General features: G+C 43.2%; 1 protein-coding gene across 1 annotated transcript in view; it reads right to left on the bottom strand.

Annotated features, from left to right (window-relative positions):
• TRPM8 (transient receptor potential cation channel subfamily M member 8) overlaps positions 1-21,956 on the bottom strand; it is a 143,749-nt gene that overhangs the window by 121,589 nt on the left and 204 nt on the right. Inside the window, exon 2 of the mRNA XM_048058374.2 lies at positions 20,357-20,455. Coding sequence (XP_047914331.2) covers positions 20,357-20,365 — 9 coding nt within the window. The 5' untranslated portion in view covers positions 20,366-20,455. The remainder of the gene's footprint in view (positions 1-20,356; positions 20,456-21,956) is intronic.

Below are 21,956 nucleotides of genomic sequence, written 5' to 3'. Positions count from 1 at the left end.
CTTCTCAGGAAGAATGTGAGTGCAGATGGTGTGCTGCAACCTGTGTCACTTCAGCGCGCTGGTACTCCTGAGGATCAAGACAGCACAGGTGGCAGAGTCCAGCACTGTGCACACACACATCCTGGTCCCTAAAACATGTTCTTGTAAAGGCATCAGCATCTGGACCTTAATCTGGAGGGAGATAACACCTCAGCCCAATTTCATTGCTTTACTTGGTGCCACAATGTATGCATGTCTGGGTGTACCGCAGCAGCAGCATAAGGGGAGTTGGAAAAAGCACGGTCAGGAGGAGCTAACAGCAACATCCCACGAGCTCATGGGATCATCTCCCCTCCAGAAGGCAACAGGAAGGAGTGGGCAGAGGAATTTCTTTGCACTGACCGACTACACCGAACAACTTGCTATTGTGGATATGCTCTCTTTCCAAGTCCATAAACTGAGGCTTCGCCTCCTGTAGCTTCCCAGGGCCATGAAGCTGAGATTCATGACTTATAAGAAAGCATCAGTATTTATGATAATCAGCCATATTAAATAAAAGTGTGACACCTGGGTACAGCTGCTTTTTGAGCAACAGTCAGTAACATCAAAGCAAACTGATGTTTCTAGCATGCCATTATTTTCATATGAAGATGGACAGTATAATTCTTTTTAATTAAGCCTCAGGAGAAAAGCTGGTAAGCAACTCCAAGCACAGCTGAAGAGCAGCACTGCTATTTCAATTCTAAAAATCATCATCCATCATGCTATCCCTTCTTGTAAAAGCATTATGCTTAGGTACATCTGAAGTCATAAAATCTTTAATGGAGTCAGCACAAAACACTTTGTGCCTTTGGAGAGAATTTCTTTTTCAGTCTAATCAGTGTTGTTTGGTTATTCCTAAATTTCAGTTTCAATAACACATTTATTTTATTTTGTCCTATGTATCTGAATCCTAATTGTGATTCAGTTTCCAGCTGATATGAGTGACATTGGCACTGTGGTGTTGGTGTGATTCAAGGAGCAAATTGTGAAGAACTAGAAGGCATAAAGGAAGAATGGAAAATTACGTTATTATCATGCAATGCTGGGACCCATGTTAATTAGTGAAGGTTGAATTCAAGTTATAATTACCAAAGAGCTTCTTGGTGTGATAAAATAAGAAAAAGAAAAATGGTCTATGTAAGCTGAGTTGATCTGTTTCCTAAGAAAGACTCTTAAGTTTTCTGTCTGATCCTATTTGATAAAATTTGCCTTTTTATTAAGCATGGCACAGATCAATGGGCCATTTCTATTTTGGCCTTTCTAGTATATATTTCACATACCATTTTCTCTGCAAATGGCAGATCCTGCTGAACAGTGCGAGTACCAACAAGCAGCTCTCAAAGCTGCACAAGGTCAACATGAAATCACTTGAACTAGTGCAGGTCCCCAGCACTGTAGCAACAGGAGCCCTGGAAGAGTTACATGGCACTAACAAAACATGCATGAATACATGTGCACAGACGTACACTTATGCACACATATGTGAACCCTAGAAGGGAAAGTAATTTACAACTTGAAAAAAAAAAAAAGCTAGGTAAGTTCAGACATCACTCTTCAGTCTCTGACTCTCCAAAGAGCTGTGGAAAGTGTATAAAAAAAAAAAAAAAAGACAAAAAAATCAAGTGTACGTGAATGTTATAGCTTTTCTCCCGTAAACATTTAAATTACTGTTCTTGCTGTTAGCTTCTGATGTGATGTCTAGTACCATCTCCTCACACTCAAGGCTACAGCCCGATCAGCAAATAACTTATGGTATCAGTAAATACACAATGAACAAATATCACAACTGATAGCTGAAATACGGCAGTCTCCACGCGCACACTGTTCTCTTGCTCCTCCCAGCCCACATCAAGTATCCGGAACAAACAGAGCAGCTACCGGCATGTTACACCAGCACTTAGGCAAGTTTTTCTGTACCTAAGCCCCAAAATTGTACAGCTTCCTTTACAGCTTGGCTAAATGACAACACCACTAACAGTAGCTGCAAAATACCCCACCCAGAACTTTGTACAGCTCATTGGCTTCAAACATCAAGTAAAAATTTTTATATAGAAAATAAACGAGTGTCGCTTTTCCTGAATCAGTCCTCGCTTCGTGGGGGAGCAGCAGTCTGTAGTAGTTCAGTCCACTGACAGCAGAGCTCAGAGAAGACATCGGTGGGACAACACCCCTGCTATGCAATATATTCTCAGAAACCACCAAACTACTGACAGCAGTGGGGAATATTCCCATCCTGTACACTTAACACCAACACTGAACCCTCCCAGTGTGGGGGTTACCTAACAAACATGTGCCTGATGAGATAAAATTATTAAGTGACTTATGTCTGCCTCAAGCCCCTGATACGATGGCTAGAGCTCAGCTATTGCCACAGCGCTCAGAGCAGTGTAATGATAATGCCTTTTAGAAATGAGATGGAGCTGTAAGAAACTAGATAGCAGGCAACTATGATGCATTTGACTTCCTACATCTGAACCATCAGCAACAAAATTACCTAGCAGTTTCCACCACTTATTGAAGACAAGAGCCTTACTGCTTCTGCCAGGAGCTCATTTCAGTTTTCTTCCGAAGTGTTTCTGCATTTCCCGCGTGCTGTAGCCTTTTAGCCACTTTATTACTCAGAAAGCAGCTTGCATCTTTTCTGATGATGCAACGGGCCTGTGGTGGTTCTGTTTGCCTAGGCAGTAGATGGCAAGGCTCTCATCTGCCTGTGGAAATGAGAGCCTGACTGAGAATAGAGGTTAAATCCTCATGACAGCCATATGGTTGTGGGAAGCGAGTTGAAGAGCGCCAGGGAGATATCACAGGCAGAGCTGTCAGCTGTGACGGCTCCGTTCAGAGAAGAATCACCAATTTGAAGACAATTAAAAAGACAATACTCAGAATTTCAGGGGGAAAAAATGGAAAAGGCAGAGTTTTTTGCTCTGATGCCTAAGGCCGCCAAAACTCAGTATCAGTCTGTTTTGTTCCAAAAGTGTCCTTTTACTGCAGTCCAAAATGTCCAAGGGAAGTTGTGACTAAATAACTGATTGCCATGGATCGCTCCTTCTTAGATGGAAGCTGGCATGCCCCTTGAAACAAAGTTTGTTAGAAATAAGTATTGCCAAAATCCAGAAGAAAAAGGCAATTTCAGTTAGACAGACTGGCTCACCAATGTGGATAACAGATGTGTTCTTTAAACACGGTCATTTCTCAGAAAGTTTTGAGTGTTTTAATACACCCTTAGTAGTTTTACTCACTAATCCCTCTTAAAAAGAAGAGGAAACTAGTCATGTGGTTATGAGACAGGCCTGCCAGCCAGATTTAAGCTGCGCTGACTACCACCATAGCATTCCTATGCAGTAGATGAGACTGTTTGCATCGCTCAAGTATCTTTATGAGAGATAAAGCTATTTCCTGACTAGAGCAATAAACATTACTTCCCTTAATATGAGTAAATTCCTGGCTCTCATTTAAGCCAGGGCAGACTGCTAAACGGGGTATTCTCTATTCATGGGTTGTTTAGGAACAAACTGCTGGGGTGCCCCCAAGAAAGAAAAGCCCCTCTGCCAAAAGCGTACAGCTGCGCCACAAGTCAGCCCTTCCAGCACACGGCTATTATTAACAGTTCAAGGAGCGCAGCAGCAGTCAAAACTCAAGCTGAAATGCCAGCTGGGCACGCTGAAGAGAAGGGGAGCAAGCAGCAGGGTCAGGGGCTGAAGGAATGTATGGCTGGATCTGGAGAGATGTGAGCACTCACTAGTGAAGCCAGCCGGCATCTCACATAAAAGATATTTAGTGCGGAGCTTATGCAGGGACACTGATAGAAAATTTTGAAGGAAACAGACAGACGAGACTAGGCTTGCAGAGTAGCGAGTGCTGGCTGCAGAGCAGACTGCAGGACAAGCTTCTCAGCCCGGCGTGTCATTTCATTCAGGTCAGGCCGCTATGTTCCTGTGCTTGTACTGCACTGTGCCAATAAAAAGTTGTATTCAGAGTTACTTTCTCTGCAGTAAAGTATGACTTTTCTTTTTGTGTATGAACAGGGGAGTGGTTTTACTAGAACAGTGAAAACAACTTTCTAATATAGCATAAAATCTGATCATCTAATTATTTCCAGCACACTGTACCCAGTTCCATCCTCCACTCTGATGCTTCGACAAGCCGTGCTCTCCCTCATACCAAGCCTGGGTTCAGTCATCATTTATGATACTAAATGTGTAGAAGTTTGTGCTTTATTGTTTCCCCACTTAGGTGATGCACCCAAGGGGTAGACCTTTCGATGCCAATCAAATCTCTAGTGTTCAAGATACTCTGAGCCTTCCACATTAATTCCGGAAAGGGCACAACACAGGACACATGAGAGCTGCGAGGCCATGAAGCAATTTTAGCTGTTACACCCAAAGGTTGGGCAGCAAAACACTGACAGAAGACACGTAATTTTGCTTACAGGCTCTGGCTGTATCAGAGGAGTGTTGTCCTTGAGTGGCTACCTGCTAAACTGCAGGTCATGCCCCACATTAGGAATTCTGACGTGGCTCTGTTGTGCTCTCTGTATGTCAGATGGCTTCATACGAAGTGCTAGACAGTTAGCTCTCTGTAAGAGCTATCGTTGTGAACCATTATAAGCTTTCCTCCCCTCTTTGTTAGCAGCTTTTTGCTTTTTTTTTTTTTTAAGATTCCATTTGATAGCAAGCGTTAATCATACACTGTATGAGTTTCTAAAGGTCTGATGAGAGCTACTGCTCTGACCCAGTAGCCTGTTATCTGTTGTATATCTACAGTGTCATTGCCTCCTGCTCCATGGTATTGCCCAAATGCTCAGTCCAGACACAACCCTGTCAAGCAAAACAGCACTGACTACACTGGGTTTTTGCCTGGAATGACTTTTCCTGGCAGCCATCTTCTGAATTTCACGTACTAATACTCCAGTCAGGGCCTGGCAGAGTCTGTCAGAGGCAGAAACTAAGACCTAAATAAGGCGGTTGCCTTAGCTAGCTGTAAGCAGGGCATCAAAGCAACAGACACAAGGCAGAGACAAACATATTGGTGAAGTCTGGTGTTTGCTCTCACACCTAGAAAACACTTCTTCGTGCACCAGATTGGAGAAGACTGACGTGAACAGTGGAACTGGGAGGGAGAATGGCTAAACAAAGAGGCGCAGCTATAAGAATATGCTTGTGTTTATACCGTCGTTCCAAGTGTACTATGTGTATACCTTAATCTTGAGTATTACGATTTTTCTGAACTCTCCTTCTGTTTCACTTCTAAGTTTTAAGTCCAAGAACATTTATATTAATAGAAACGGAATCTGCACTTACAGCTGTCATTCAAACAATCTGTTCAAGGGCTCCACTGCTCCTATTCTATTTTCAAAACCTCAGTTGCCTTCCTACTTGGTGCATCATTTTAGAAACATACCAAGCCCATTATAATCTTGGACAGGGATATTTTTGACTTTATCAAGTGATATAACCTTGAAAAACCTTCAAGTGTATTCGATATAGAATCATTCCCTACAAGACAATCTGGGCAGATTGCACCCCTGATAAAAGATAAGTGTTAAAACACCTTGCAGTCAGTGTCTTGAAAAATTAACCTGGCATTTGTCTAGCTGTCTAGACAGCTGGAACAAACAAACAAACAAAAAGGTTAGCCATTTATATACAGTAATCTTGGGTGTCCTTTTTCCCATTTTGCCTTCCTATGCCAGCTAATAATTGCCAGGGTGCTGGATAAGTTTTAACTTTATTATTGCACCACTTTCCCACTTTGCCTGTTCGGCTTTCATAACTGTTAGCATAATGAAGCACTTAACATCACTAGAGTACTGTTAAAGCTACTTAGAAGTTGCATTAAGAGCTCAGTGGCTCAATCTGGTCTGCATACAGTGGGGTGACAGGGACATGCAACTGGATCTATCAATTACTGATTAGGTTTCTGCTCACTCGATGCCATGCTTATTTAGAGATCACTTGAAGCTTCAGCTGGAGCATGGAGGACCTGTATCATCTAACAAGGTAAAGCTAAAGATTAATTCCTAGGCCGACTTTGAAAAGCATTTTGCATCGTTCTTATATTCACGTCGATCTCTTGCGAGCCAGGGCTATTACATTATCACACTTTTTGTCAGAGCCATGAGTGGCTGATTGCATTTAAGAACATCACTTTACTGCATTCATTCACCCAGTTCAGATCATAATTATTTAGCTGTCCCAGGCAGCAAGAACAAGATAATTAGGGACCAGAGGCCCAGTTCTTAAAGAGACTTGAAAAAAAAGCTAGTATGTTTCTCTGAAGGACACCAACTAATTAAACTCCTGTAGAGATCTTCATCTGCAGCTTACTGTTTCCTCAGGGACCTTTTCTAGAAGTAGGTTATTAAACTGAAGCATGCTCTCAGCGAGGCAGTAAGAGCTGATTACTGTTTCTTCAAGGTTTGTTGTTACCTGGACAGCACTAAACCTGGGCTGAGCCTCCTGCCTTCCTCAAGCCTGGCATCAGGCAGTCTCACTAAATTAGATGCAGTGTTTGGTTAGCACAAAAGCTGCATGCCACTTTCCACATTCAGGGCACTGTTATTTAGCTAGGGAGCAAGTTGTACAGCCTTCTAGACAGCAACTGCATGATCTGGAGAGTAGGGTCCGGACAGGCATGATCTCGAGCTGCAGCACCCCACGGCACATTAAGGAATGCAGCCGGCTCCTGGCCTTGCTGAACAGGGGAAATCCTTGCTCTCTAGGGCCAAACCACAATACTTGCGCTAGGTCACATTCAGAGAGCCATGCTGAGGTGTGGCAGATTGACAGGAACTGGATACCAGTTTGGAAAGGCACTTGTGCTGGATCCAGGTACCAAGAAGCATTACACCTCCTGAAACATTCAACAGAGGGAGATTTTTCTCTGCAAATACCAGGTCATCCAGCAAATGGAAAGGATGAGCGCTACTGACTTGCTACTCAGCATATTAAATATGTCCAGCTCAGAGACTGAAATCTCATTCATTTTGTCCATTCACTCCTCCAGCTGACAAGGTCAGTCAAATATCCCTGTATGCTTAATCAGCCAGAATGAGTTTATCAGAGTGCTGCAGACTAATTATATCTATATTTTATATACTGCATACCTGTCTCTCTGCACATGGTTAGAGGCCATCCCTCCTCTCTCCAGATCTTTTTGCAGAAAATGAATATGTCCTGCTAACTAGTGATGGCAAGCTGCATGTTCCTAAGTTTTAAATAAGCATGACTGTCCATTCCCTTGGCCATACCCAAGTTAGTCAACGTCCAGCCTAACATCAACGCCAAGAATTAGTTATTGTCTTTAATGCTTAGAAGTGCTCAGCAGTATTCCACTGCCTCACTAACCACCCTACCAGATCACAGACAAGGTTGGTCCAGTCCAGCATCCTATTTCAGTTCAGCCAGAAGCTGTTGCCTAAGGAAGAACACAAAAAGTCACATCATGACTCCCCCGGTCACAACCAGTTTCAGCTCAAATATGGTTTCCTGTACTTAGTAACTTACTTAAGAAGTCCTGACAAGGAAGGAAGGAAGGAAGGAAGGAAGGAAGGAAGGAAGGAAGGAAGGAAGGAAGGAAGGAAGGAAGGAAGGAAGGAAGGAAGGAAGGAAGGAAGGAAGGAAGGAAGAAGGAAAACTATATCAAAGCAGATCTACAGTCTCATTCATTCTGAGCAATTTCCTTTCCTGTCTTTAGATGCCATATGCAGTATTCAAATGCACACGTGCTATGGACTTATGCAAAGCAGCATAACGTTCTGTTCAATTCCTTTTTTGAGTTTGGTTGCCACAGAGCTGATGTTTCCATAGAACTAACCATAAACTCATTTCAAAATGCTAAATCATCTGACAAGAGCTCATTGCACATGAAAATTAAGAGCGGGTAAAGGTGGAAGGTGACCACACCACTGTTTTCCTCTTCAGGCTGTATGGCTGCAAACCTAGTCCTCCAACTATATGTGTTCACCTGGCGTATAACCAGCCTAGTGGCTACCAGGCAGGGTCATAGTGATGGTACAGCTCCAAGCTCAGGCCAGAAATTTAAATTACATGTTGAGGTCAAGATCACCGGGGTCTATGGCCAGGTACGCAACTTAGCAGAGTCGGGACTGAGCTGGTGAGCAGCTCTCTGCCAGTTTTGCTCAGGAAGCGAGCGAAGTCCCTGAACTGAACTTAAATGGGCTCCTGGGCAGCAACTAGTGCCCTTAGGGTCATTGCACAGCACAGCTGCCAGCTATAGGCAGATGCAACATAGTGCCCGAGCTTAAAACCAACAAGAACCTCCACTACTGAGTTTCAGACACGTTTATAGAAAGCTTTATCTGGCAAAGTTTCATCGTTCTCCAAATCCGTTGTTTTCAGGCTTAAAATTAGGTCTTCAAAACAGGCTTTGTTGCAATCAAATCTACCCGTAAAAAAAGCTTCTAAGCATGTGGAACTCCAAAATAGCTTCTCCAGTTATTTTATTTCCTTTTTGAGCTTTTTGCATTAGACACCTGCAAGTAGTCTAAATGAGACAACAGAAATTGTTGGTCCCAGAGCAGGAGCTCATATAAAGTACTGGGATGTTTTCTTTCTTCCAACTGAAAGAGATAAAGTCTGACATCTAGTTCAGTGGGATAAAAAATCTCTTTCAAGGGTTCATCATTAGCTTGTCTAAAACTGAACCAGTCAATTTTTAACACATTTTTACTTTTTATTCCAATTAAACAAATGCTGGAGTGAGTATCACCACCAGGACTCACTCTTCAGGAGGCAGCCTGCTGACTCGACACCCCAGTGAAGCTATGCCAGGACTGATCATGTCAGCTAGCGCTCTGAACTCCGCTGTCTTCTTACCTCAAACAGCAGTTGCAGCCATGGAAGCAGCCTGACGAGACACAGGAGCTGCTCTTCTATCATATGCATTATGGAAAATCATTACAATTCTTCAGATGATTAACAAAGTCTCAGATCTCTGACAAACTCATAATTTTATTAAAACCCATTGCATCATGGACAAAAGCAAGACTGAAAGTTGAACACTACTTTAACACTAGCCTTGACATCAGTCACAAAAAAGTGTTTTGTTTTTTTTCACAATGTTCTCATTGCCAATCACAATTTGGTTATTGCTGGGGTGATTTTCTTTGCAACAGTGCCCTATTTCTATTGCTGTTACACAGGTATTTTGACACAGCTGAGAGCAGCTTACAGAACTTTTGGCTGTTTTACAGTTCATGTACTTCTTCTGTGTTATGTTGACTTACGGCACCCATGTGCCATACAATTTGAATTTTGAGCCCTTTGTACATCTCCAAGCAAACATTTGATTAACCATTTTCAGACAGTTGGTCCTAGAAGACAGGTAGAAGCAGGAAGCAAGCCTGTAGGTATCCCCCACTTGGAAAAGACCCCAAGTTTCTTTCATTCCTTACACTGCCCACATCCGTGCCTCATGTCTTGATATAGATGAGATATGATTAATGCTATTTAACCTGAGTATGCCTGCAAACTACACAGTTCAGCAACAAGTCAGACGCACTTTAAAACACTGTACAAGCAGTTTCAGTATTACCTTTTTACACAGAAAACAACTGCAGCCTGCTTTCTGTCAACCAGCTGTCTAGCAGCAGAAGCCAACTCGCCTTCCCAAGGCAAATGCTAGCCCAGTGCTCCGTGAAAGTGAGCGTGCTTTTTCCTTACAGGCCCAGAACCGATCCACGTATTATGTAGCTTTCACATCCATTTTGCTGTGAATGCTTCCCACAAATATCTAAACACTGAACCAGAATTTTGAGTCGAGTTTAAAATGTCTCTTCAGACCAGGCAGGGTCTCAACCAGGAGGTGGTCACACACAGCCCCTGGAGTCTCCTGCAGGAAGGGTGTTGCTGACTGCCTGTTTTTTCAGTCCTGTTACAAAGGCAGCCATTGACAAATGTCACCAGCTCTTGCATTCAGCTGCCCCATCTCCTAGTAAACACTACATTTCCAAGTGGATTATGGTTCTGCTTTTAACTTCAGAGGCAGTGGCGATTCCCCTACTGCAACACAATGAAAAATGCCTTTGAAAGGTTTCTAAGCAAACTGTTTAGAGGAACCAACAACAGTATATCTGTGTCTTGGTTACTGTGATAGGGGAAGCTCCAAGTCACTCCAAGATTGCTCACTCTTGCCATAGTAAATGAAACAAGAGCTACAGAAGGAAATCTCTTCTGGGAAGTGACTTCTCTTTATTTCTTTGCAATGCTGCTGCTGTTTTGGTTATGAAGTTGCTTTGCTTTACTCTGTCTTTCCCAGCTATTTCCCCATTTTCATTTAGAGGCACACTTCCTCTTGGTATTGTTTTCGCGAGGTATGAGATGCAGAATTACTGCATCAAGTTTTCTGCTTGAGGCTAGGCACCCAAGAAAGAACAGGCTGCCATGAGTACTGCACCAGTCGATGCATCCCAACCATGACCCTAGAGAAAAGACTAGGTCCTTGACTTGCCAGGAACAGTCAACGTAGGCAAAGAGTGCAGAATACCATGCAATTGTAATCTCTACTGAAGCTGTGCTCTTCATTGTTTTCCTATCCATTAGCAGACCTTGATAGCTTGCAGTGATCCTTGGGGGCTAACTTTGCTCCTAGAGAAGTAATTCAGAAACTAGGGTATTTGCAGAACAGCGTGTCCCCTGAGCTTTATAGCACAAGAGGATGCTGATCCTTGCCATGCACTCACTCCAGCTAGTTAAACTGCTACTGAATTTAAGGATACAACCTTGACCTCTGTCCCCCAAAGGTGGGGTATCGGACCATGAAATCATTTCCATCCACATAAGTAATTCAGATTGGCATCAGACAACCAACTTTATGGGCAGGACTGGTAGATCCTTGGAATACCTTCTTATCTGAAGTCGTGAGACCTATTCAGATGTGAGAGGCATGAAGTTCCTGATATATGCAATTTAGTTTGGCCTTGGTGACCAGTATCCTGAAGCCCTTGCTAGACATTTTATCTCAGTTAATTCCTGCAGCCCCTGACTTTCACCAACAGGAGCAATGCTATTCCTAAAAAGTAGTAACGTTTTTTGTCCTTTTGTGCATGATGCTACGAACAAAAGTATTAGCTGCCAATTAAACCTATTTCCCCTAAAGAACAGAGTAGAGAGCTGAAATTAGCTTTTGAGACTTCTGCCAAGTATTTCATGTTAGAGAAGCATTCGTCTTCCAGATTTCATGTTCTGCAAGGCAACTGCAATTCCAAGTCTATTTAGCATGCACAGCTCCAGCAGATGTGCAAGTGTTTGTCAGCTGTATGAGGGATGAGTTTCCGATCCCACCTTCCAGTCTAAAAACCAGAACTGCTGCTGCAAAAATTTATCTCATCTTCAAGAGTGCTTTATCCCAAGTCCCTTTCATATAGCTTATCACTCCGCACACACACAGCAAAAAAAAAAAAAAGGCTCAGGGAATATCCAAAGGTCTACTGTGCCTTTTCAAATCAAACAGTGAATCGATAAAGCTATAAGTAAGCGTTTACAGTTCTCAAGACAATATACCTGAAGCTATTGGAGACCACAGCAGAAATTTCTCACTTTATTAAATTTTATGATGGCTGAGTTGACTTTAAATCTTTCTGATCCAAGACTTTGCAGCCTTGTGTGGAGTACTGAGGAGTGTGTAGTGGTAGCTTCAAACATTTTCCATGCTGGTCATCAAAATTCAGCTGAGGGCCCAAGGATAACGACGTGGTGGTATTTGTAACAGCTCAGATGATTGAGAAAGGAACAATTAACAACCCATGACATACTTCCATCTTACTTCATCCAGCCAGCTCTTCTGAAAACTAGTGCCAAAACTTCACTGCTTTTTTGGCCCTTAAGATCTGGGACAATAGCAGTCTGCTGCATTCTGTATTTGACTAAGGACAGGGTAGAGACAAGTCTGCATCCTAGCCCCTTGCCTGCAAAATACAGGTCCTTCATATCTGCAGCTTCCTCAAGTCAGTTGAGTTTGAGCAGACCTACGTATATATCTGGTTTTGCATTTCAAAGTAGTGACACCAGTTTAAAAATGTAGACAAGATAAGGTGAGGCTAAGCCTTGAGGTCTTTCAGCTTCGTATGCTGTCTGAAATCATTCCATCCCATACTGGGGATGCGGTCGTTTTTCCACCATAGGAACACTTCGGGGATAATAGAGCCCCAGGAGCTGTTCTAGAAGTAACAGCTGAGCTTTCTTTGAAGGCTGTGATACTTGTTTTTTGACTTTAACTGAAGCGCTGTGCCTAAAATACTCAAGACCTCTTTTGACAGCTATTGCACTGCACTTGACCTCTCTTTTTAACACACTGTCCACCTTCAGATGCGAGCAAAGGAGATCAGCCCTTCCCTCTTCAAGTGTCAGGAAAGCTAAGGCAAACTTTGCAAAAAACTCAAGGGCAGGAGAAAGAATCTAGTCAGCCTCTGAAGAGCAGAAGAAATGTTTTCCAGCAGAGAAAATACATCTGAGTCTGTACATCTGAGTCCTCACAACTGATGTCAGCAGATTACTGTGGCACTTACAGAAACTGTGCCTATGAGCAATGTCCAGCTTTTGGAAGCTTTCCTTTTCAAATATTTTGGTGTAAAGCTGATGGTAGGGGTTTTTGTTTGTTTGTTCTTCAATTGGTAACAGTCCCTCATGGCCGTGATCCTACTTATTTTTCAAACTCTTCTATTCTTCATTTCCAGTGAGTTGGTCTCCCTTTAACATGCATACAGTCCAAGCACAAGACCTTCCTTCCCCTCCTAAGCACACCAGCAAGGCCAGCCGCATTATTTGCCTTCCTACCAGCAGACAGTTAGTAAGACAACTCCATTTTACACAGGGCATCTCTGGTGAAGGGTGAATTTCTGATCCCTCTGGGCACTACATAATGGAAGGCCGTGGGACCAGGGCTCAGACCCTCTCAGCAACAACAAAAAAGCTATATTATAGTTAATATTTTGTAATATCAGGCTTTAAGAGTTCATCCTGCACCTTGCTTCATGGATTGTACACGAGCTAATGAACAACAAAGAGAGGATTCTGCCACTGAGATACCGGAACTGTGCATAAAAGAAATCATGCTATTTGTTTTGAAGAAAGGGATGTACCCTATGCAGGGAAGGATTTATACTTCTCAAGTAGACACCTGCGGTGGTTTTACTCGGCTGGGACACCTCAATCCTAGTCACTTCCATCCACATGAAGAAGCACTCCTTACACAGGATTTCTGGCACTTGCTGGATGACTAGGCACTATGTTGACTGAGTTGGCCTTCCGTGGTATCAAACCTGTACCTCAGGTTGTGTGGCTTGACTTGGAGCAACTTACCTGCCCCAGAATGCAAAAATTCAGAAAACCCTTCCTCCTGGGCAGGTACCCAGTGGCTCCCAGACTGATTGTTGTACCAGCTCATGCTGTTGGCTCCACGGCTGTCAGTAAGCTGGAACCAAGTGCAGCCGACGCAGTTCGGGTCTGGGAAGCCTGCAAGGACCCACCTCAGGACCTGCAAAGCCAGAAGAAGGTTCCTCTGACATTCACATAGTCGGTAGCTAATCCAAGCACGTAATATTTGCTCCAGTAGAATTCTATCAGCAAACCTCTGGCTATTTATAAAGCAGTAGAATCAATAGGCTTTACAGTAGTATCCTGCTCTGTCTGTTAAGGATGTGCATACTAAATGGCATACTGAGACAGAGCTCAGCTATTCAGGGGGATCAGGCACAACATTTTGAGCTGCAGGTTGAATATTCTTGACAGCAAGCACAACAGGGAAACTTACTTTTAAACAGTAACAGCTAGGGAAGCTTTCAAAGTTTAGGACCTGAGGTCCTTTCTCTAGTTTTAGCGTTCTGAAGGTGACCTGAAATTTGGATAAGTCCAAAGCATTTCAGGATGAAGCTAACTCCACATGGAAAACAGGACTTTACTTTGTCCTTTACCTGATTTAGATCTAATGAGTATGATTTTGGCACCCTAAGTTCAACTAAAGGTTGCCTCCTTGCTAGAAGTTTAGTACTAATGAACCTCCCTATCTGTAATAACTGCTGAGCACTCTCCAGGAGTTCAAATTATTATTGTATCACATTTCAATTAATTACACTTTTTCCCAAATTCCTTTGTAGCAAGTTGATGGCAAGTTACTCTGGAATGAAAAATCTTGCCCAGCTTAGCGAAAGCAATGCAAAGCTTCATTCTATCCTGCGATAACAGTTCTGTAATGGGTACACAGGAAACAGATTTTCCAGTTCACTATGTACTTAGCAGCAAGAAACTGATGAGCGGGGTCCCACGGTACCATTGTGATATTGAATGTAAATCTCACCACTGTAAGGAGTTTGTTCAAAGCGTAAAATCACAGAGGACATGGTTTGTTTGTGGTTTTTTTTTTTTTTTAATTTATTATTATTTTTAAATGTTAATGTTATGATGCGTGGCTGGCGAAGGACTTTTGAACTGCAATTAGTTACTGCAGAAGGAATAGCCTGACTTCAGCAGCCGGGAACATTTCCAGGACTCCACCATTAAGCCCAGTTAATGAACAGAACTAGGTCAGACAAACCTGGTCAAACCATAAGCAAAATGTGACAGTGGAAATGTGCCAAGAGCCCCTCCTTGTCTCTAGACAAATAGTCCACGGGATCTTATTACATCTTTGTGAGAAAGCTATGGCTGCTGAGAGGAGGGCATATAAGGCGACGCACACAAGCAGTGAGCACCAGCCCCTTCTCAGGGAATTCTGCCCAGGATCTCTGCACGGACTGCACCACACTGCAGTGCAGGCAGGCCACAGGAGCCCTGTGTCTGCTAAGAAAGGTCATTTTAAGTTATGCTGACGTCCAATGCACACAGGAATAAATGCCGTCAACAGAACTGCTGCCATCGGTACAAGCAGCAGGGCTCTCCTCCAGATGTTGTTGCTGGGAGTCCAGAGCCATCCTGCGAGCACAAGCACCAAAGTGGGCAACCCTGCTGGCCCACCACGTCCTCCCATGGAATTTGGTGTTGCCTCTACCCCTCGGCCAGGAAGCCTTTTGCACAGCTACAGCTGAGTGCCTGCTGCTCCCTTCTCAAGTGACAGTCTGCTGCCCGCTGTTTTTTTGATATTAGCACTGAGAAGCAGGACAAGATCCAAGCGGCACACACAAGTATCTAGGGCATGTAGGGAAGTACCATGACCCCCCTGACTACCATCTTCAGCTTCGTTTTCATGCTCTTTCACACCCCTTCACTGTTTAATGATGGCTTGCCCTCTTCCCCAAAACAAGAAAGAAAGTTTTGCTTTCCTAGCAGACAAATGTGAAGATAGCTGTGCTCTGCAGCTGCGTGTCTCAAGTTACTATTTAAAATATGCAATCTGTCACCTGCGTTCCACATCAGGGGATGCTGAGTTAGCTGTTTTTGCAGCGTCATGCTCTGTGGGATAAGCTGCACGCGATCTTCGCCGACAAGTGAGCACATGGTTCTGATTTCTCTCTTGCCTTCAGACCAAAGAGAACATTTGTGGCAGCACAAAGCCTGTGAAAACTCCTGTGCTACCTTCTTCTTCTGGAAAGGGACAGGGAAGTGCCAGTGTAGATCATGACCTCAGTCACACCAGGAATATCCATACAGCTCTTTAGACCTTCAGAAGTGGAGCGCTCTTGGTGTCTCACCAACGTATCTTGCTGTGACAGTCCTGGATCATCATCTTCCTTGATAGTCACCTACAGGTCCTTGTAGCATAGCATCCAGGTGACAGTTTTGCCAGACTTAGTTGTTTTGACGCTCTGTATCATTTTCTCATCCTGTTTCTCATTCCTTATCACACGATTTTAGAGCATTATCCATGCAATATGCAAAATTGAGGTCGTTGTTCTGGCAGATTAATTTGAACTAATCTAGAGTGACCTCTCCTATGTTTTTTCTGCATGAAATCAGGAGCACGTTTGAAAGTTCAAAGGTGAGCGTACAGGTTTCCCTAATATTTAAAGCCCTGCCAGCATATACCACAGCTGAAGTGAGATCTGAGCTTAACATGGAATTATGTGTTGGATCAAATATTGATTCTCTGTCAACAAACGTGACAACAGGAACAAGCTCAGAGTCACTTTCAGTGTAATCATATTTAGCGATGATAAGGCTCAATAAAGTGCTGAGAGCTCAACGCTGTCCTGAGTATTCTGGAACTGGGATATGAGGCTGTCACTGAACCCACGCTGGTATAAAATTCAAGATATTAATCTGACTCAAGGGTACCAATATCACCAGGCACATAACCTACAATCAAACAAGTATTTTACTGTGTATTGTTCAAGTCTTTGCTGAAATGAAGCTGTCTAAGCTTTGGATAGCATGCATAGAACTTAACGCTTAAAACCATTGTTCTTTCATCATCTGAAGAAGCCATTTATTTTCACTGTGAACATTTCAAGTCCTTGCTTTAAGACTAAAACACAGGCTTTTATCAGCCTGAGCAAAGCTGCAGCACAGCTCCAGACCTGAATAATGTCTTTGGTTTCATGCAGATGATAGTTCCATAAATCTGTAAATACTGCAGATGTTTTTACAGAGAAACTAGATTAATAAGAATCACAGAATCATGGAATCAAAGTATCATGGAATCACAGGATCCCAGACTGACTGAGGCGGAGAGGGACCCCCGGGCCCACCCGCCCCAGCCCCGCTCCAGCAGGGACACCCCGAGCAGGGTGCCCAGCCCCACGTCCCGGCGCCTCCTGAAGCTCCCCAAGGAGGAGACCCCACAGGCTCAAAGGGATATTCTTAGTTCATTGCTCTGCAGCAGAATGCTAGCATGTCGTTCACTTCTAAGCAGAAGACATTTAAAGGAGGATTACTTGACATTGCAAGGAATTTGATCCATGCCCCCTCCTTCAGAAATGCAGGTTGTTTTTGCCATCCTATCTTTTTTTTTTTTTTAGCAGATTTAGTATAAAATAGCATTTTCCCAGTTATGACAGGAACACTGAGGAACAAGCTAGTGCTTCGAAAAATGCTTGTTGTTGCTACCCCATAATTAGTATTGTTTGAACTAGTTGGCATTTATCCTAGAATAGATTTCACACTCTGTGAATGAGGTTAATTCATTAGTTACATTTGTTTCAAAGCCTCTTGAGCAATCTAATCACTCCGTAATAGTAACTGACTAACCCAAATCTTTACCCTGTAAAATAACGTCGTTTATTACCAGAGGAAGAGTAACCTATTTAAGTTCTATACTGACATTTCACTGCAGAATATGACAAAAATTATTCAGGAACACCTGATGTTTCCATATTTGCTTTCCATATAGGTTTGATTTCCGTTTTTATGGCAATGTCAGTATCAGTAGGCACAAAGATGCATCTCTAACTCTCTATCACCTGTTTTTTTCCAGACATGCCCTGCATATTAAGCACAATACTGCTCATACCAAACATGAACAGCTAGGGTGTAAGACCATGAACAAGCCACAAAGCAGGCTAAGTGAACTGAAATCTTGCTTACAACTATCAGCTAGGATTCTCTTATAACCATCCTCCCTTGGATGACCCAGGAGTACTTATATTCTCCATTCTGTCACCTAATCCCCTTCTGCTAGGTCTGCAAATGAGCCTCTGTGTCTATTTATCTGTGATGTTTGAGTGTACTTACACCAAATCCTGTCACAGATCAGGACAGGATGCTTCATCTCTTCTCAATCAACATTTCAGCTCCTGGTTTAGGAGCTGAAACTCAGAGCTAGTCCTGTCTAGTTCCCATTTCATCAGTCAGGAAAGCATGCTCCATCATGCAACAAAACAGCAGAGGAAGGTAACGGTTCATGCTCAAAGGAAATTCCACGAGAGTTCCTCATTTCCAAGATCTGTATATAAACATCAGCTGCATGGATTGTGAACCCCATTTGTAACTTCTTGGTGGAGGTTTTCTACAATCACACTTTCATTAAGGTCTAACTGCTTCTTGCTTTTTCCTGGCATGCTTGGGCTCAGCTCCAAAAGCAAAATTTAATTGTCCACATGCTTTAAGTCCGAGTTTACTAATTGCATATCCTCAAAATTCTTTCCCACACTTTCTGTAGAGTTAGGCCACTGGGAATAGCATGAAGTACATAAACAGAGTCATCTGATAGGAGCTCGAGCTGTTTGAGATGTTGATTCAATGCTGCTTTCCACTTGCTGAATACCTTCAAGGAATAACAGTACCGAAATCATAATGAAACCATGTAATTTAGCTTTCTGTAGTCACGGCAATGAGTGGATTTGTCAGATAGGGAGGAGGAGTAGGAGGCTGGCGCAGATGGCACTTTGCTACATACCTAACCACAAAGCCAACTCTGTGGGAGCGTGGTGTGATGGGAAGCTCATCCTTGGAGAGCTTTCACCTTCAGAAAGGAAAACTGGGCTGAGCTCCAGTGCCAGCACGGAACGCTAACCTTTCCTGGGACCGCTCTGTACGCTTCACTTAAAGCCCATCAACCCTTCTATAGTTGTAAAAAAAAAGTCTAAAAAAAAAATGATCTAGGTTTCATGACCTGCCCAGGTTCAGAGATAAGCACCAATTTCAGCAGTCATATCACCTTTGACAAACACAGGCCACGAAAAGCTGCGAAGTGCCCCAGCTAGCCATGTCCCAGACCAAAGTAAAACTAGATTTGTTAACGCTCACAGCGGTGCTGCCAAAGTCATTCTCTTTCCCAGTTCACATTAAAGGATGATGGAACACTTCTGATGCCAGACTCCCTAAAGCCGTTTAGTAGCTGAGAGATGTATCCAGCATCGCTCTGTGCATCACGAGCAGCATTTAAGGATAATCTCTACTACAAGCACAGGAAAATATTACTTATTGTTACAGCCTTCTCATGTGAGAAATCTGAGTAGGCTGCAGTAGTAGCTTATATTTTGCTTTAATTTTACACGGCTTGCATACAAGCTGTAGCAGCAAAAAAAATCAGGATAGCAAAAGCCTCATAGAAGGCCTATGGATCATAGCATTAGAGAAGTATTATTAACACAGGGTTTTCATGCTCCAATTATTTGCATGTAGTAGTTGCATTTATTTGCAGTTGACACTACTCTGGCTGGGAATTTTTTCGTGCATCTTAGCCTCCCATGAATTTTAGAGCTGGAAGAATACAAGGCGTAAGGCCGCAGTGGAAATAGTCAGCCTCACATGCAGCGGAGGCTCCTGCTTAACTCCCTGCTCTACTCTTGACTTAGGCATTTTCCGGAAGGACCAAGTAATGTGAGGTACTTCCTCTGCTCCAGATCAGGATGGAGGGAAGAAAATGACAGCGTTAGAGCTTACATTTACTAGCTTTCTACATACCATTAACTTATTCAAACAGTCTAAGGTAAATGAAAGCCAAAATCCTCTTATGCTTCACAAGTTATCCTCATTAATACCGTGTTTAGTTCCCACTAGTTAAAGCCGTGACTATATTTCTCTTAAAATTTTTGCTGTCTACTCAAGAGTTTCCTACTAGGATTAGAAATTTAAAACAAGAAAGCTAATAAAAAATACCAATCCCTATTGAGAAAGAAGATGGAAGAGAACACAGCCATCTATGAACATTATTTGTCCTCTCCCCCTCAACTATTTGAAAGAGCAGAAGACAACTCACACAGTAGTCAGCAATCAATACTGAGAAAGCTTTAGTCCTTCAGCTTGAATTAAAGACTTCCCCATTTGAGAATCAGAATGGGAAAATTGGCAGTAAGTGGTTCTCTGTGGAAAAATAAGTGTTCTTTAGTAACCACTGGTTGCTGCTTCCTCACCCGCCCCAGGAAGCGGGGACAAGGGAAAGCCACCACAGGGATGCCCTGTCTGCACTGTGCCATTTATCCCCTGGTGACATGGGGATATCACTGAGGCTATCCCACACTGCTGGCACCCTGGGGATGTAGTGACAAGCCACAGTGTTGCAGTCTCCCTCTCCCCTACCAGGTCCCTACTGTGTTCCCATCTGCAGATAACATACTTGGAAGTCTTCCTGGTAGAATTCATAGGCACAGACCCAGACGAGCAGACTGGGTTTCAGAGGTCCCTCCTCTCCACCCCCATCCCTGTCCCCTTCACTGGTTGCTGGCGGAAAGGCAGTTCATTTCATACACATGTGAGGGTGAAGGCTATTTGCTGTTAATTAGGCAATGTCAGTTCTCCAAGTAATATATTCAGTAGTACCCCAAAACTCCATCTCGCTTCTCAGCTTCAGTTTTCACCTCTGTTGTGTAGTTTTGTTTGTTTGTTTGTTTTTGTATGTGTGAGCCATCACATTGAGAAGGTTAATACCCAAGTGTTACTGGGACTATTTGCAAATGAGACACTAGTTAGTACGTGTATGGTACAAATTGGTAGCAACTGCTTACCTCAGGCATAATAGCTGATGTATTACGTGGCAGAATTCACTGAGAGGCAATTGACAGAAGCAGCACCACAGCCATTATCTGAAGGATCTTCATCATCCACTTACATTCCCAGATGGTTTAGAAGAGAAAAGAAAACAAAGCAGTTTGACTTTTTTTTTTAATGTAGCTCAATGAACTTGATATATATGTTAAATTTTCAAAATCTTTGCCTCCTCTGTCCTTAAGACTTAACATTACCAAATAACCAACTGTCAAGACAAGGATTACACAAGAAGATATTTTTAAAACCACAGAAAATCTAGTTACAAGTATCATAGCAAAACAACTGCATTGAGAAAAGAGCTTAACAGCTCTGCGAGGCCAGAGCTGTATGCCCAAATAATGACAAACTGTTTAAGCATTTTGGCAAAAATAAGTAAGTTACTGAAATTATTCTATTCACTGCTGTGTTATATGTCAGTAGAGATAGTGGATACAGTTTTCCTGAGACTATCCCTTACCAAGGTGTCCTCATGCTAAAATGTTTCTTCTGTTAAAGTTTGCTTCACATTTTACAGTTTTGGAGCTTAAATCCATAAAACAATGATCCTAAATATGAATTTATTGAGGTGAATTCCCAGCTGTGTGTATAGCTAGTTTGAAAATAATTTGTTTTACTTCATAATACTTGTTTTACCTCATAATAATTCTTTGTGCTAGTGACAGCAATGTTTCATCGCAACATCATTTTTTACTTCTTTAACAGGGAGTGTAGTGATAGGACAAGGGGCAATAGTTTTAAACGGAAAGAGCAGAGGTTCAGATTAGACTTATGGAAGAAATTCTTCCCTCAGAGGGCGGTGAGGCCCTGTCCCAGGCTGCCCAAGGAGCTGTGGGTGCCCCATCCCTGGCAGTGCCCAAGGCCAGGCTGGATGGGGCCTGCTCTGCTTGAGGGGTCCCTGCCTACGGCAGGGATGGCACTGGGTGGGCTTTGACGTCCCTGCCAACCCAAACTGTTCTGTGATTTGTAATTTAGCTGAAGTAGATTAGATATTTATTACAGAATCCCAGAATGGATGAGGTTGGATGGGATCTCTCAAGATCATCTAGTCCAACCCCTCCCTGCCGAGCAGGATCACCTAGAGCACATTGCGCAGGATGGCATCCAGGCAGGTTTTGAATATCTCCAGAGAAGAAGACTCCACAACCTCTGTGGGCAACCTGTCCCAGTGCTCTGTCACCCCCGCAGCAAAGAAGTGAGCAGTTATTACTGCTCTAGGTGTTCCTGCGTGAGAATAGTGGCATTTTCTTTCATTCCTCTTTCTTTTATTGGGACCACGATCAAGTTTTCAGGGCAATTCTACACACTTTATCATACGTACAATCATAGAATAGAATCACAGAATCATTAAGGCTGGAAAAGGCCTCCAAGATCATCTGGTCCAACCATCCCCTACCACCAATGTCACCCACCAAACCATGTCCGCAAGCACCACGTCCAACCTCTCCTTGAACACCCCCAGGGATGGTGATGCCACCACCTCCCTGGGCAACCCGTCCCAACGCCTGACCGCTCTTTCTGAGCAGAAATGTCTCCTCATTTCCAGCCTGAACCTCCCCT

This window comes from Anser cygnoides, chromosome 6 (assembly GCF_040182565.1).
Source record: "Anser cygnoides isolate HZ-2024a breed goose chromosome 6, Taihu_goose_T2T_genome, whole genome shotgun sequence".
NCBI lineage: Eukaryota > Metazoa > Chordata > Aves > Anseriformes > Anatidae > Anser > Anser cygnoides.
Note: the sequence above shows the minus strand (reverse complement) of the source record. Positions and strands in the feature narration are given on the sequence as shown.